The sequence below is a fragment of the Schizosaccharomyces osmophilus genome, chromosome 1 (genome assembly GCF_027921745.1).
Source record: "Schizosaccharomyces osmophilus chromosome 1, complete sequence".
NCBI lineage: Eukaryota > Fungi > Ascomycota > Schizosaccharomycetes > Schizosaccharomycetales > Schizosaccharomycetaceae > Schizosaccharomyces > Schizosaccharomyces osmophilus.
In genome coordinates, this window is record NC_079238.1 from 4,876,629 (window position 1) to 4,889,843 (window position 13,215).

Here is a 13,215-nt window from a genome sequence, read left to right on the forward strand (position 1 = left end):
AAGGTATTTTCCCAATGGACGACAATTGTCAGCGTTTTGTGCACGAATGTTCCTTTTTCTTTTCACCTCAATATATTTTTAATAATAAAAGAAAAGGAAGAACGATCAAAACTAGGACTTCCTCCAGTGGCCATCCTGCCCTCATGAACTGGCTCCACTAATTGGCACACGTCTCCTTCACGTCCACCATACCCTACCCATCCGACAAAAATTAGTTTGTCGAAAAAGGCTCTTCTTTGGAGTCCCTTCTACGTGTTCTTTCGTTTAATAAAACCTCAAAATAAAAATTTCAGATGATCGTCTCACGAAGGATGCTTCGTGGCCGTTATGGTCCAAAGCTGTTGGAACGTTCTTTGCAAACGTCCGCTTCGAACCGTAATCCTGGGCCACAATCTCCTATGAAAGTCTTTATGGACACATTTCGTTCCGAATTAAAAAAGAGCCAAGACTTTCAAAACAGTGTGAAGGCACTCCAAGACAGTTCTGGCAATTTGGGCGAAAGCGACGCTTTTAAGCGCGCCCGTGATGCCTATGATAAAGCTCGTCAAGGAACATCCGTAGCTTCAAAAAGCATGGGAAAGGCAGGTTCTGCCCTCGGTACTGGAGCACATAAAGCTTGGGAAAGTGCTCCAATGCGTTTCTCGCGTAAAGTCATCGCGGGTACCACCGACAGTGTAACAAGCGGTGTGGACAAAGCTACTCAGCCTGTCCGTAAAACTGCTCTTTACAAAACCGTAAAAAACACCATGTCGGATGGTAGCACCTCATCTCGATATGGATTTTATGCCGATAAGGAACAACGAAAAAAACTTCGCGAAGAATTTGAAAAGAAAACGCACATGTTTGGTCGTCCCGCTAAAATCCAACCTAATGACGATGTTCAGAGTGTAGTCGTGCATGCGAATCCTTCATGGAAGAATAAAGTGGACCAGATTACTAGTGAATCGAAAGTTGTCCGTAAACTTCAAGAATTCAGAAGAATCTACGAAGAATCTGAACATCCCATTATTTCTTCCATTCGTGATTTGGCTGACAGCATCAGTGGAACTTGGTCTCGCATGTTTTCGGAAACCGAGGCTTCCCAAGTCATGACCCGTTTCAAGGAGATAGATCCTGCTTTCAATCTCGAGCAATTCTTGCAATATTTACGTGAATACGTCGTTCCCGAAGTTACCGAAGCTTATGTGAAGGGCGATAAAGAAGTTTTGCGAGCCTGGTTTTCTGAAGCTCCCTTTTCCGTGTACGAAACAACTACGAAGGAGTACGCCAAGCATGGAATTGTAAGCGTTGGAAGAATTTTGGATATCCGCGGCGTCGACATCATGTCGCAAAGACTTTTGCAACCAAGCAACGTCCCCGTCCTCATTGTTACTTTCCGCACTCAAGAAGTTCACATGTTTAAGAATGCTCTGAGCGGCGAAATGGTTGCTGGACGTGAAGATCGTATCCAGCAATGCACATATGCCGCCGTGCTTACTCGTATCGAAGAAGATATGGAGAATAAGGAAACTAGAGGCTGGTGTATAGTTGATTTTGCCCGTGCTCGTGCTGTCGACTATTTCTAATTTAAACGAATTCTCGGAAACGTTTTACGTTACAAATTCTTCTTTTATTTTCGATACGTTTGCATATTTTTCCGGCAGTGGATGCCGATCCGCATATGTTTTGATTCCTTTCTACATAATTTTTTGTTTACTCATTTTCACCTAAAAACCCCGTTCAACGTTTGATTCGGATAATACGTTTCTCTACTAATACAAAGCTACACAATTATAGGAATGAAAGGTCTTGTAATGGTAGCTATTCCAAAATTTGTTTTTGGTTTTTTGTTGTACCTTTACTTGAATTCGCCCACAGATTTATTTCTGCTTTTTTCGTATATGTTTAATTCTATATGATTTTGAATCTTGGGGAAGTCTTTTGACATTCTGCATTGAAACCGTAAATACAAGAAACGTATAAGTAGCTATGAAAGCAAAAGTGATTTATATCTGTTTTGCGTAAATCAATGGGCATATTACGATCAAAAGAAAACCTTTGCAATGCCCGCTTTCTTTCTCAAAAGGTAGTATGATTACAGCATTCTTTTTTTAACAAACGACGTGCTCAGTCGTTTTGTAGATCAAACATTGCCAAGATTGTAGCTATTTCAAGTTTACTAAACGTTATACTTTTTTGTTTACATAAATAGGAAGGTGGATCCATTTGTAAATATTACTGTTGCTATAACAACTCGGTACATTCGAGGTAGGGTGGCCCCTATGTTTGGAACTTTGCCTTCAACCAAACACTCCAAATAATTCAGCGACGGAAAGCAATCCATAGCAAGGAATATGACCGATAATGAAGTAGCAAGCAATGCTGCCAAGGAGCTTGAAGAGAAGCTCTCCTTGAAGGAAAACGAAGCTCGTGAAGAAGATGGTGAAGAAGATGAGGAGGAAGCCGGCAAGGGTGGAGAAGACAATGCCTCCAGTGCTGACAAGAAGAAAAAGAAAAAAAAGAAGTCTAAAAAGAAGAAAACTCCTCAAGAACAAACTGTTCCCCCAAGAGTTGGACTCTCAAAGATTTTTGTAAACAAAAAGTACCCTGTTGGAGAAATAGTGGATTATGCAGAGGATAACCTTTGGCGTACTACCAATGAAGAGAAGCGCGCATTAGATCGTCAAGAGAACAATCACTGGAATGATTTACGTCGTGCCGCTGAAACCCATCGTCAAGTCCGTCAATATGCCCAATCCGCTATTCAACCAGGCATGTCTTTGACCCAAATTGCAAACTTGATTGAAGACGGCACTCGTTCTTTGGTTGAGGAAGACGGTTTGAATTCTGGTATCGGTTTCCCAACTGGTTTGAATTTGAACCATATTGCTGCTCATTACTCCCCTAATGCCGGCGATACTATGACTTTGAAGGACAAGGATGTTATGAAGGTTGATATTGGTGTTCATGTCAATGGACACATCGTTGATTCTGCCTTCACTATGTCCTGGAACCCTGATTGTGATCCTCTTTTGGCTGCCGTTAAAGCTGCTACGAACACTGGTATCCGTGAAGCTGGCATTGATGCTCGTATGAGTGAGATTGGTGAAGCCATCCAGGAAACCATGGAGAGTTATGAAGTTGAAATGAATGGCAAGACTTATCCTGTCAAATCCATCCGTAACTTGAGCGGTCACGACATTAAGCCCTACAGCATCCATGGTTCGAAGAGTGTTCCCATTGTCAAGGGAGGTGAGGATGTAAAGATGGAAGAAGGTGAAACTTTTGCCATTGAAACTTTTGGTTCCACCGGCCGTGGTCTTGTTCACGCTGACTTGGAATGTTCTCATTATGCCAAGAACCAGGATGCTGGTCATATTCCTTTGCGTCTTCCTCGTGCCAAGGCTTTGTTAAACAGCATTACTCAAAATTTTGGTACCCTTCCCTTTTGTCGTAGATACTTAGACCGTGTGGGCGAGTCTAAGTATTTGATGGCATTGAACAATTTGGTTTCCGCTGGCATTGTTCATGATTATCCTCCCTTGGTTGATATTAAGGGTAGTTACAGTGCTCAGTTCGAGCATACCATCGTTCTTCACCCAACCCAAAAGGAGGTTGTTTCCCGCGGTGATGACTATTAAAACTTTCCGAACCTAATGTCTGCAATATTAGCATTGTAATTATAGGAAAAAAAAGCTTTGTTTTATTAGATTAATTTTTGTATCTTTGCCTTAGCAGTTAAATAATGGTTTCTGGTTTATAATAATTTGTTTTTTGACTGTATGCAATAATAACTACAGGGTGAACAGTCGTAGAAGACATTTGAAGGTTGAACGAGAAGAGCAAAAGAAGTTGATAATTCATTCAATTTCAAAGTTCATTGCTTCCTTGAAACGCTCAACAGGTCGCACACATTAATGTTTGTTTGACGAGTTCATGAAACATTGATTTTGGCGAGAGGAACTTATCGTGTCACAGTATATGCTTCACAAATATTTCCAAGACTGGTATACAGTAGAATAATTAAATGTGTTTGTCAAGAGCGTGAAACACTTTGGAGCATACAAACATAGGTCTTAAGATATCGAGTAGAGTGTATGGATACACATATTAGGAAGGAGCTTGAAACGTTGTCTACGGTTTGTACGCTGTGTTGTCATAGCTTCTATGAAAACCTGTATTCTGTTCATTCCATCCGAACACCTGGTAGCGATAATTTTGTATTATCATGCCTTCTTAATCCGTCCAATGCAATAAGAGTAAACCTGATTTTCTTAGAAAACTAGGAATGTTTGTGACCACTATAAAGAAAAAAAGATGCTAATTATGCAAATTAAATGATGGAAATTCCACTGCTTCGTTTCGGATTTACATTTAGTCATTACGCTTCAAAAGCTCATGGGGAGCCATATATAATATTGACAGAAAAATTTATTTGAATGAATGAATTCAGTAGATTTCTACTCTTGAACCATAATACTGATGGGCGGACATAATTTTGTTATCACTAGTACAAACACCTTGATCTTGCGTATATCTAAACCTGCGTACAACCATCATGTTAGCCAGAAGATTCAGTCGTACGGTAAGGATAGAAAACCGTTCAAAATTTTTTATTTTTTCAAACATTACTGATAAATTATTCAGGTCAATCATTTTGTCCGAAGGAAAGCGACTTATGTGAATTCTCCTATAACTTACAAGGCTTTGCATGCAAATGCACCTTTACCTCGATGCCATATCATTGAGCCTCCTCGTGCTACAGTCCCTGAGGCTGTTTCTAACGTAAGATGCTTTTGGGTTTTTGGAATCTGAGTCTTTGATTGGGAATATCCTCAATGGTGTATAACTGGATGCAAAATTTTGCATTCCCGATGAATGATTGATCGGAATTATGCAAAGTATTTTAAATACATTTAGATGTGTTGTCTTGTTTTCTTGACTTTTTTGAACTCTATCAAGTTACAATTATAGAACCGGTACCAAAACGAAAGAAAAGAAGAGAACCCCCTTGTGGTATACCATTTCACTTAATGACTCATATTTCAATTCCTTGTTTTTTGAGTATTCTTTACTAACAACTCTCAGATTATTGCTTCCACTCCCTTCAATCGTATTCCCAAACCCCAGCGTCACGTCTTCAACTGTCTTGTCCAAAATGAACCTGGTGTCCTTTCTCGTCTATCTGGTATTTTGGCTGCCCGTGGCTTCAACATCGACTCTCTGGTCGTTTGTGCTACTGAAGTCGAAAACCTTTCCCGCATGACCATTGCAATCAGAGGGTAAGTGAATTTTCTTTGTTGATTGTTTCTCTGTTTCCTCAAACCTAACACTTATGACAGAAACGATGAAGTTGTTGAACAAGCGAGACGCCAAATTGAAGATATCGTTTCAGTTTGGGCTGTCTTGGACTATACCGGTACTGATATTGTAGAGCGTGAATTGCTTTTGGCCAAAGTATCCCTCTTGGGTCCTGACCACTTCCAACAGCACTTCGAAAGAGAAATGCCAGAGACTGCTGCTGAAGAAGTTGAACAAGCTACTTCCTCTGTTGATAATACCATGACTGCAAGTGCTGCTTTGCAACTTAGAGCAAACCAGCTTTCTGCCATTAATCAAGTTACTCATCTCTTTAACGGTCGAGTTTCGGATATCTCTACCGAAAGTGTTATAATTGAATTGACTGCTCGTCCCGGTCGTGTTGATAACTTTTTGTCTTTACTTCGTCCTTTCGGTGTGTTGGAAGCCAGTCGTACAGGTACTACAGCCATGGCACGTTCTCCTCTTTCCAACGCAATTTCAGATAAAGCCACTGAAGATGCTGTAAGTACCATTTTACTATACTCCTTTTTCCCTAACTAACTTGTATATTAGGATAATGATGAAGTTGTCGATTTGCCACCTGGTTAAACGTAGAGAGTGCTTGCTAGGGTAGTTAATCTCCTTTTTCATACTTATCCATCTTTACTCTTTTTGACTGTTCACCTTCTTTAAGCATATTAGTTTTTGAGTTTGTGTCCTATACTTATCTGCGGTGGTGGAACTTAAATATTTTGGCTCACAAAAATATACGGCAATATCAAATTTGTCTTGGAACCTGAAAATATTTCTATATTGTGAATAGGAAATAGTTGTGATAAGTGTTTTAGAACATGTATGCTTGCTAATTTTTGACGAATCATAAAATGTAATTGACTATTTAAAATTTGAATTCCACCCGTTTAGCCGAGGGTGTCCTGTGCATTCATTACTATTCATTATGCTACGTTGTCGTGAATATTATGCGTAGCTAAAGCGTTCTCCTGCAATTACTCTGTGCGTTTGATAGCTTCTCTTCTGTAAATGGCGTTCAACAAAGAGCTATAGCTCCAAGTTAAATCCAAGGCGCCCATTTGTTTGCCATCTACACGAGATATTTGCTCAGACATGGAACCATTGGGACCATGGAATTCCGAAGCATCTTGTAAAAATTTGTCGGCGTACTTGATCATGTTCTTGCGGATAAGAGGCCAGTTGTAAGGATCACCAAATTCAGCAAACTCAACGAAAAATTGTATATTGTGGTTAGTGAGTTCTGGAAGGCCATAAGAGTCATAGTATTGAATAGCCTTATAGATCACTTCGGCTGCACTGTGGGTACAAAGGAACCAAGGATTGCCAATGGAGCTACCAACACCATCATACACATCTTCCAAATAGCGGCCGATAAGCTGCTTGTGTCCTTGATTGACAGCATAAGAGTTAGTCATTGACTCTTGGAGCTTCTTTAACGTAGGGAGCGTATGCGTGTCAAACTCTTTAGAATAAAGAGAAGCCAGCAAAACAGAACAGTCGAGTCCAGAACGATTAGGAATGTTTTTGTAGCCTTTAATGATTCCCGATTGATGGTCCCAAAACTCGCCAAGCTTGAGATCTATAGGATGTATAGTTTCGGCATAAAGAGTGGATTGATCCCGAGCTCCAATACGCATTGCAAAGGCCGCACCTTCTTGTAAGGCGGTTTTTTGGACGCTCAATGTGAAATAGTGAACATCTTGGATTTCTTCCCAAAGGTCAAAACTAGGTTTCTCCCATACACTGACAGTATAATCCAAGTCTGCCAGGACTGCTTCAATATAAGGAACAACTTCATGTGGCTCTGTTCCATGATCAAACCGATGGTTTAGATATTTGATAAAGGCCATAGCCCTCAAGGCAGGAGAGTCGTTCTGAGGACGTCCCCAATCACCTTCGTAGCTCGAGCCGTCAGTATGAAATTTGGGTTCTCCTAAACCTCCGCTATAAAAGTCTCCGCTAGGGTTTTTGACTTTTTGTAAGCGAACCATCTCATCCATGTACTTTATAATGATCGGATCAAGGAGCTGGTCGCCTTCGAGAAAACGATCAATAACGGTCATTATGGTAAGAGCACTGTCCCGAACCCATTGGAAATAGTAGTTTGGAACATTGTCGGATGGAGAAGCGATAATGCAACCGGGGTTGATGTTTTTGGTGTGTTTACCACTGTCTCCAACATTGTCAAGCAGATGGCCCATGGCAATTCCTTTTTGGAGTTCAGTCCAATGATTGATATCCATACTTTCAGATTTTTCAGCAAATGATATTCCGTGTAATGAAGCGGAGCTAACGATAAAAGCTAAGAGCCAGCGAATATGCATACTTCAAAGTAGCGTCGGATATGTATATGGACGTTTGATAAGAATATAAAGATGGTATAAGTAATACCTTTATAAATATATGTAGTGGTTTAAGACATTCATTATTTGTAGCTGTCTCTTATAAGCATTCGAAATTGCCATGTAAACAAACAAATTTCAAACAAACAAACAAACATCGCATTACCCTATACAAACAAACCCTTAAACTTAATTGAAGTCAAAGATTTATAAACAAACAAAGAAATCAAAACTAAGTCTAGGAATCTCTCGATTCCCTCGTTCTTTTCAAAGATGTCAATACATTCGCCAATACATATGGCGAATTCATAGTAGGATTTTTGGTAAATTAGCAAGCGCACTTTTGGTAATAGGTGCACTCAATTTTTGCTGTACAAAAGCGAAAAACTCAGGTACAGTCTAAGTACCCTTTTCTTTCCTCCTTGGGAATAACTTGAGAATACATTTGTTACATCGAATATATAGATCATTGTGCGGATGAATTTGATTTATTTGTAAATTTGTGTTTTATTTCTTTTTCTTTCATTACTTCAATGTCTCTTCTACCTCCTTTTGGTACCTTCTTGTTACGTGGAAATTCTCAGTGTTTGTTTGCATGTCGATATAAACAATTTCTTGGGCTTGAGGAATATGAAGCAATTTACAATAAAGCCATATTCCGCAGAATGCGTAAATTTTCACATCCACAAGCAATTTCCTACGAAATAAATTCTGCCTTGCATGTGTTTTTTATTCGCAACTTTTTTATTTTTATTTTTCAAATATTTGTTTCTTTTGTTTACATATTTATTACCGCATTTTGAAGTTCTCCTTAAGTATATTTACTGTATTGCTCTTTGATTCTCTATTCCTTTGCTGACTTCATATCCTAAGGACTCAATACTTGCTATCAACACAACAGTTGACTGCTAGTCCTGTTTGAATTGTAAGAATGTCGAGCTTTCAGCTTCTAACCGTCCTTCCAAAACCTTCCTATGAACATGTCTTTAACAAAGAACGCAATGGTAAATGACAAAGAGACTCCTTGCCGAAGGAAACTAACATGTATAATCAATAGAATTTGTGACTACAACAGCTACAAATCAAGTAGAGGTATATAAACAACATGGCCTCGATTGGATTCTCAACAAAGCGTTCAGCGATCACGAAAAGATTGTCACATGTGTTGACTGGTCTCCTGTTACCAACCGTATCGTAACATGCTCGCAAGACCGCAATGCGTATGTGTATGAGAAACGTTCTGATGGAAGCTGGAAACAGACTTTAGTCCTACTTCGATTGACACGTGCCGCTACGTTTGTCCGCTGGTCTCCCAAGGGTGACAAATTTGCCGTGGGCAGCGGTGCCCGGGTCGTTTCAGTGTGCTATTTTGAAGAAGAAAATGACTGGTGGGTCAGTAAGCATTTAAAGCGCCCATTGAGAAGCACCATCTTGTCTTTGGATTGGCACCCCAACAACGTTCTGCTTGCTGCTGGTTGTGCCGATCGAAAGACGTATGTATTGTCCGCCTACATTCGTGATGTCGATGAAAAGCCTGAAGCTAGTGTCTGGGGATCTCGTCTTCCCTTCAACACCGTTTGTGCCGAATATCCTGCTAATGGCTGGATCCATTCTGTCCAGTTCTCTCCATCAGGAAATGCTTTGGCATACACCAGTCACGATTCTTCCCTTAGTATCGTATACCCAAGTGCTCCAGAGCAACCTCCTCGCGCTTTTGTTACTCTCAAATTGCCCCAGCTTCCCCTTCATTCTCTTTTATGGGTGAACGAAACCACCATTGTCGCTGCTGGCTATAATTATGCACCTCTGCTTTTCCAAGGAAACGAATCTGGTTGGTCTTTTATTGGTGACTTGGACCCTGGTGCTTCCAAAACCGCAGCTGCTCAAACCGGAAAGGATGCCGAAAAAGATGAAGAAGAATCTGGACCCGTTTCTTTCTCTGCCTTGCGTTCTACCTTCCGAAACATGGATTTAAAGGGTTCTAGCGAGTCTGTTTCTTCTTTGCCTACCGTACACCAAAACATGGTTTCTTCTCTTCGCCCATATTCCGGTGCTCCAGGAAGCATGAAGTCCTTCACCTCTAGCGGCACAGATGGTTGCATCGTTTTGTGGAACGTTTAATTCATTCAGTTATGATTCATGATCTTTTTGCCGATTCACTTTCTTTTTGCAATATCGTACTGATATTCATGTACTTCAATCTTCGAAATTTAAGTAGTAGATAATTATGAATAAAGCTTGCTTTCGTTACCGTGAATTTGTAAATATAGACTTGTATGTTTTAGCTATCTTTCTTTATTCCTTAATGCTCCGATCAATACTTTAAGCGAATTATTTGTTGAATATTAAACTAGAAGTAGTAACAAATCATTAAACGTACAAAAGATATCCGTATCCTATAAATAAATTAATCTATTAACAAAACCGAAATGTTAAGAATTGGTTTTGCTAATAAAACCCCTATTCACCTTTTTTCCCTAATTATTTCGACTTTATGGTGTAGTAATTAGCGTTTGTCAAAAAATCTTTTCAAAGTGCCAATGCCTCCGACAGCAGTAATGATGTCCATTTCAGGAACTAATAGGTTCACGAACCGGTCATTCGATCTTGAACTTCTTTGTTTTGATCTCAAACGAATGATGGAAAGCGCATCTAATGAATTCATAACATCACAAAACTCTGAACTGGTCAATGGATGGATCAACTTGTCTCTTAAACATAAAGAACTGTATTTTTCATAGACATCACTGATACTCAAAGACTTGTTACACACGACCAGCGTGCATAAAATAGCTTTTTGTTGAAGACTTAAATCCTTCAAGCGGGAACTGGCAGATTGACTTAAAGCGGAGGTAGCACGAACAACATGAGCGATACTGGCCCTTGGTAAAACGTCCATTGATATAAATGTATCAAAACCACGAGACTTTTGTTCGCGTTCTACTAGTTCAATGGCGTGCCTGCAAATGTCCAATGCTTTTCGCAAGTCACCGCTCGAGGCTGCAACTTTTCGAGCGCAGAGTTCAATGGCCGATGGATGAATAAATGGAACTTCATCAGAAACCCTGTTATGAGAAGAAGGGAAGCTGTTTTCTTTTTCTTCCTCGAGTGTGTTTGGGTATGCACTTCCGGTTTTTTGTTGAAGGAAAGCGGAACCTAGTCTTGCCTTTATAATACTAGAAATCTCTTGAGCCGAGTATGGGGTGAACGGAAGCAATGTTGGAAGAATGTTTTTGGTTTGCAAACGAGGAAGAAACCGATCTGTCATATCCAGTGCATTTGCAATACCGACTAGGATGAGCCGGGACATGGGAAGAGAAGGCCATTCAAATAGCGTGTACAGAACCTGCTGTTCACGAGCAATAAGATGGTCCATTTCATCCAAAACTAGAATAACTGGAGGAGCAGATGAGCAATGATTTTTGGTAAAATATTCCTTTAATTGAGATTGATATGTAGAATGTGAATCCTCTTCATCAGGAGTGCAAACTTTATCAAAGAGTTGACTGTAAACTCTTTCAAAAATCATTCTGGGTTCTGTGATGGTCATACAGTTTACGTTACACACTTGAGCATTCTTAAACTTTTTCACAATGCCCTGCAACACTTCACTTACCAATACAGTTTTACCAGTACCAGGTGCACCACTAATGTAAAGAGCAGCGCCCGTTGGCTCATCAGCTAAGTTTTGATTAAAAAAGGATTCCAAAAAATGCTTTTCCTTTTCGCGCCCTACGACGCCGGTGGAACGATGGGATTTACGCAGGCACGTCTTGACTGGATTGTAGGCTGAAGGAGTAGAAGGTGTTGAAGGAGTTGGAGGAACAATTTGTCTATGAGGAGTAGCTTGCAAAAGACGACTAGCAAATGGGGTTGACTTATTCATGCGATTTAAGGATCTAGGAGTCACGAGCTGAATCGTATGTCTTGGTGTGCGAGGGGTTCGAGGTGTCTTTGGTGTAGAAGGAAGCTCTAGATAGTCTGGGGGTGTATTTTCTTTACACCCTGTTTCATTGCTTTTATCAATTCCTTCTTCATTCCGACTTGTACTCAAATCGCATTTTACTTTTTTGGGTGGTGTCAAATTCTCCAAGAACGGTTCATGAATCCTTTTTCTACGGGGGGTAGAGGGAACTTCTACAGCAAAAGATGTGTTTTGAGTTTCATTTGTGCAATCACCCAAGGCCTGCTTTGATTGAATTCGATTGCTTCGGCGACTTGGTGACAAACATCTTTCTGGGAGTTCGCTAAGACCGGTTTGTGAATTCATGTCTTTGAATAACTCTCCAACAATCCTGGGAATCCTATGGTGACGATCTTTGTTTTCAAGAGGAGGTTTATTTATCCAGAAGGACGTGTATTTTTAATATAAGAGAATACGACGCGTCGCGCTTTATCAATTTTCATTGTTTCGTGTTTCGTGTCGCGTCTTCATGTAAAATGAGCAACGCGAGACGCGACGTGACATGGTGACGTGGTGAGGGTAGCGCGCGTCAAACTAGTTTTCGATGGTTTATTTACATACGAACTACAATCTATTTATAAAAACAAAATGAAAAAGAGTTTATTTCTTTTTTTAATTCAGCATGTTCTATAATGGCAAGTACTACTTAAGTCTGAAATTTTTAAACCGAAACCCCAAAACCAAAAGCATATCGCTTAGTGAAGGCCATTAAACCATATTAAAGAAAAACCATCGTCCGTATAAACATGGATCATACGTATTGACCTTGAATCTCAAGATAAGTTCATCCATCCATCTTGAAATGAAGCACGAAACACATCGTTCGTAAAGCGGTGGGCAATTAAATCCAAAATCATCGACTGATTTTACATTCCTAAACCCTTTCTGTTTCCTTTTTGATGAATACCAGACATGTATTGCTGCTCCAACTGACGCTCACGCTCGTGTTCGAAACCACCCTTCTTGTCTTTCGAAGCAGGGTCTTCTCCACCTCCATTAATTCCGAGCATTTTAAGAAACTTGGATTTTCTTTGGTTACCCCCAGACAGTTGTGATCCCAACCAGTAGTCCCTATTTCCATCATCAGGCTTTTCCTTTCGGCCATCAGCTGCTGCTACATTCTTAGAATTCCTCTCTGTTTCAGCAGATTCTATTCGAATATGTCAACATAAGGATCCCTAATTAAACTTACCGGTCGATTTTTGCTCTGTTTTCTTGCTAGCGTTATCCTCCAGCTTCTTTTTCACTCTAATAGTGTCAGCACTGAGAACTATGGAAATAATTTTCATACTTGAGCTTCTTTACTTTGTGCTTAAGCCTTTTATATTGTTTCAATTCATCCTTGCCTAATGATTTCGGTTAGTCAAAATTTCGTCTAAAACGGGAACATACTCAAAGTTTTTTTTTCTTCAGACTTTAACTTCCGAAAATCAGAAACACTAGAGCCCCAGATTGGGACCTTTTTTTCTTTTTTTGAGACTTTTGAAGATGCCATGGTTTGAGATGGTACTAGGTAGGTATTTCATACAGAAAATAAAACGTCGTAAGACAGAAAATAGCAAACATAAAAAGGAAAAAGTGAAAGAATTTATGTAA

At 39.9% G+C, this 13,215-nt stretch overlaps 7 protein-coding genes across 7 annotated transcripts; 4 read left to right on the top strand and 3 right to left on the bottom strand.

The window, feature by feature from the left end:
- Positions 1-293: 293 nt before the first annotated feature.
- tim44 (TIM23 translocase complex subunit Tim44) lies at positions 294-1,565 on the top strand (the record flags this gene model as incomplete). Its single annotated transcript, XM_056181008.1, has 1 exon — positions 294-1,565. The coding sequence occupies one exon, from the start codon at positions 294-296 to the stop codon at positions 1,563-1,565; it is 1,272 nt and encodes a 423-aa protein (XP_056035061.1).
- A 768-nt stretch (positions 1,566-2,333) lies between these two features.
- On the top strand, positions 2,334-3,620 carry fma2 (methionine aminopeptidase Fma2; the record flags this gene model as incomplete). Its single annotated transcript, XM_056181009.1, has 1 exon — positions 2,334-3,620. The coding sequence occupies one exon, from the start codon at positions 2,334-2,336 to the stop codon at positions 3,618-3,620; it is 1,287 nt and encodes a 428-aa protein (XP_056035062.1).
- Positions 3,621-4,537: 917 nt separating this feature from the next.
- On the top strand, positions 4,538-5,889 carry ilv6 (acetolactate synthase regulatory subunit Ilv6; the record flags this gene model as incomplete). The annotated part of the gene is made up of 5 exons (XM_056181010.1): positions 4,538-4,564; positions 4,627-4,764; positions 5,068-5,261; positions 5,322-5,802; positions 5,854-5,889. 5 exons carry the CDS (start codon positions 4,538-4,540, stop codon positions 5,887-5,889), a joined length of 876 nt encoding a protein of 291 aa, XP_056035065.1.
- Positions 5,890-6,287: 398 nt separating this feature from the next.
- meu17 (glucan-alpha-1,4-glucosidase) lies at positions 6,288-7,637 on the bottom strand (the record flags this gene model as incomplete). The annotated part of the gene is made up of 1 exon (XM_056181011.1): positions 6,288-7,637. The coding sequence occupies one exon, from the start codon at positions 7,635-7,637 to the stop codon at positions 6,288-6,290; it is 1,350 nt and encodes a 449-aa protein (XP_056035066.1).
- A 949-nt stretch (positions 7,638-8,586) lies between these two features.
- Positions 8,587-9,776, top strand: arc1 (ARP2/3 actin-organizing complex subunit Sop2; the record flags this gene model as incomplete). Its single annotated transcript, XM_056181012.1, has 2 exons — positions 8,587-8,659; positions 8,713-9,776. The coding sequence occupies 2 exons, from the start codon at positions 8,587-8,589 to the stop codon at positions 9,774-9,776; spliced, it is 1,137 nt and encodes a 378-aa protein (XP_056035566.1).
- Positions 9,777-10,161: 385 nt separating this feature from the next.
- cdc18 (MCM loader) lies at positions 10,162-11,925 on the bottom strand (the record flags this gene model as incomplete). Its single annotated transcript, XM_056181013.1, has 1 exon — positions 10,162-11,925. The coding sequence occupies one exon, from the start codon at positions 11,923-11,925 to the stop codon at positions 10,162-10,164; it is 1,764 nt and encodes a 587-aa protein (XP_056035565.1).
- A 560-nt stretch (positions 11,926-12,485) lies between these two features.
- tam10 (nucleolar RNA binding protein, KNOP1-like protein, implicated in mRNA processing) lies at positions 12,486-13,114 on the bottom strand (the record flags this gene model as incomplete). Its single annotated transcript, XM_056181014.1, has 4 exons — positions 12,486-12,769; positions 12,812-12,867; positions 12,911-12,965; positions 13,012-13,114. The coding sequence occupies 4 exons, from the start codon at positions 13,112-13,114 to the stop codon at positions 12,486-12,488; spliced, it is 498 nt and encodes a 165-aa protein (XP_056035564.1).
- Positions 13,115-13,215: the final 101 nt, after the last annotated feature.